Genomic DNA, 2,542 nt, shown 5'->3' on the forward strand with positions numbered 1-2,542 from the left:
CGTGTGTTTGTGTATAATTCGAACCAAGCTGGTTCCAATTAGTGTGTGCATGTGTTTGTGTATAATTTGAACCAAACTGGTTCGAATTATGTAGAAATGGAGTTCGAATCAGGCTGGTTCGAACTACATATAAATGTGTATTGATGGATTCACAAACCAGATTTTGGTTTGGTGAATTTGTGTAAAATTTTACTCCTTTTAGTTTATTATTGTGATTTGTATTTTTTATATATAAATATATTATTTTATTATATCCAATTTAATTCTATTGAATATTAGTTGAATTTTTAAATTATTATATTTTTAGTTTCACCGATTTAATTTTCAGAAGTTTGATAATAACTTGTTGATTAAAATTTTAAATCAACTTGCATGGACTAGAATCTTCATGAAACATGGTTAAAGAATTGAAGAAGAAAAGTTTGAGTTGAAAATAATAATCATCTATTTACTAGAAGATGTTGAAAATTTGGAGAATAACCAAGAACATTCAAGAGAGTAGTATAACTACAACATTCTACAACAATGAAGAAGTTCAAAATCAAATTGAATTGGAATTGAAAGGAAGTTGCACTCATCACCTCCATACTAGAAGAATCATAAAGTGCATTGAAAGGTTCAAGATTGATGACTAAGCTTAATGAAGAATTTTCAAGATATGCTAGAAATTACTTATTTGAATAGTCAAAGGAAGAAGCAAAGTTGGATAAGTATGTGTATTAAGAAGTTAGTAGAATCGTGAACTTTTAGTATGAAACTTTGCCTATATAAAGGCATATATGCCTTATGTATTTTGTGTGTTCTATAATGAAATGTGTATGTTTTAAAATGTGAAAATTCTCTCCTTTGTTTTATGAGTGTTAGTGAGTTTAAGAGATGAAAAATATGATAGTGTCATTTATATGAGTAAGTGATCCTAGGGCCAATTAAAGATAAAAATATGATAGTGTCATTTATATGAGTGAGTGATCCTAGGGCCAATTAGTTGTGGGTATTCTACTTACATTTGGTATCAGAGCTTGTTAATCCAGCGCCTGGTGTTTGAGAGTTTGTGAGGTGTGAGAGAGTTCTCACATAGTTGTTTATTCATAGAGTCAGTATGGCAAACACTTTTAATATTGTGTGGTCCGGTCCCAAGTTAGATGGGAAACTTGATTATAGTTATTGGGAGACTTTGATGTCCATCCATTTGAAGGCCCAGAACCTGTGGAATTTCATTGAACCAGGTTTGCAAGAAGGAGCAGATGCTGCCCAACAAAGGAGAGATCAATTAGCGCTATCTCAAATTCATCAAGGAGTAGATTATACGGTGTTTGGCAAAATAGCAAATGCCAAAAGTGCAAAGGAAGCATGGAACACGTTGAAGCTGTCATACAAAGGCGTAGATAAAGCTCAGAAAGCAAAGCTACAGTCTTTAAGAAGAGAATATGAAAGGTACGAGATGTCTAGCTCAGAAACCGTTGAGCAATATTTTACTTGTGTTACAGATCTTGTCAATAAGATGAGAGTCTATGGAGAAGATATGCCCGATAGCAAAGTGGTGGAGAAAATTCTTCGCACCATGCCGATGAAGTATGACCATGTGGTGACTACGATACTAGAGTCCCACGATATGGACACCATGACGATTGCAGAGTTGCAAGGAACCATGGAAAGCCACATCAGTAGAATACTGGAGAAGTCAGAAAAATCAACTGAGAAAGCCTTGAAAAGCCGAGTGAATTTCAACAACGTTGCAGAATCAAACCGTACACAAGAAGGACGAGGTCGTGGTTTTAATTTTCAAAGTAGAGGCAGAGGAAGTTTTAGAGGTAGAGGTCGTGGCAATTAAAACCAAGGAAGTTACAACAATTTTACACCACCTAATCAAGGAAGAGGTGGAACGAATTTCAGGCCTGTCAACCGAGGAAGAGGTCGAGGCAATTTTTATCAAGAAAGAACCAATTTCAAATGTTTTCATTGTGGAAAGTATGGACACAAAGTAGCAGATTGTAGATTCAAAATGGTGAATAACAATCAAGCACACGTTGCAGAAAATCAGCATCAAAATACTGATGACAATCCGGGTACTCAAACTTTATTTTTTACAAGTAATTCATGTGCTGAAGATGAAAATATATGGTACTTGGATAATGCTTGCAGTAATCATATGTCTGGTAGAAAGGAGTTATTTTCTTCAATAGATGACTCAGTTAAACTATCAAACAGAATGTTTCCGTTAAAAATTCAACATGTTAATCTCTCTTGCATGAGTTCTGTGATACTTGATGATAACTGGTTGTGGCATATGCGGTTTGGGCACTTTCATTTTTCTGGCCTAAACTATCTGTCAAGAAAAGGACTTGTTTCTGGCCTACCACGGATTCATATTCCCAATTGTATTTGTGAGATTTGTCAACTGGGAAAGAAGCACAGAGATCCATTCCCTACAGGAAAGTCATGGAGAGCTAGAAGATTACTTGAAATTGTGCATTCAGATCTCTGTTCTGCAGAAGTTCCAAGTAATGGTGGTAGCAGGTACTTTATCACTTTTATTGATGAT

At 35.0% G+C, this 2,542-nt stretch overlaps 1 protein-coding gene across 1 annotated transcript; it reads left to right on the plus strand.

Moving 5' to 3' along the window:
- The first annotated feature begins 1,099 nt into the window (after window positions 1–1,099).
- LOC107486287 (uncharacterized) lies at window positions 1,100–1,831 on the plus strand. The gene has a single exon (XM_016106839.1). The coding sequence runs from the start codon at window positions 1,100–1,102 to the stop codon at window positions 1,829–1,831; it is 732 nt and encodes a 243-aa protein (XP_015962325.1).
- Window positions 1,832–2,542: the final 711 nt, after the last annotated feature.

Source organism: Arachis duranensis, chromosome 1 (assembly GCF_000817695.3).
Source record: "Arachis duranensis cultivar V14167 chromosome 1, aradu.V14167.gnm2.J7QH, whole genome shotgun sequence".
NCBI lineage: Eukaryota > Viridiplantae > Streptophyta > Magnoliopsida > Fabales > Fabaceae > Arachis > Arachis duranensis.

Bases quoted from the DNA above. Each gene is read 5' to 3' on its own strand.
- LOC107486287 (XM_016106839.1), top strand. From the start codon at position 1,100: ATGGCAAACACTTTTAATATTGTGTGGTCCGGTCCCAAGTTAGATGGG.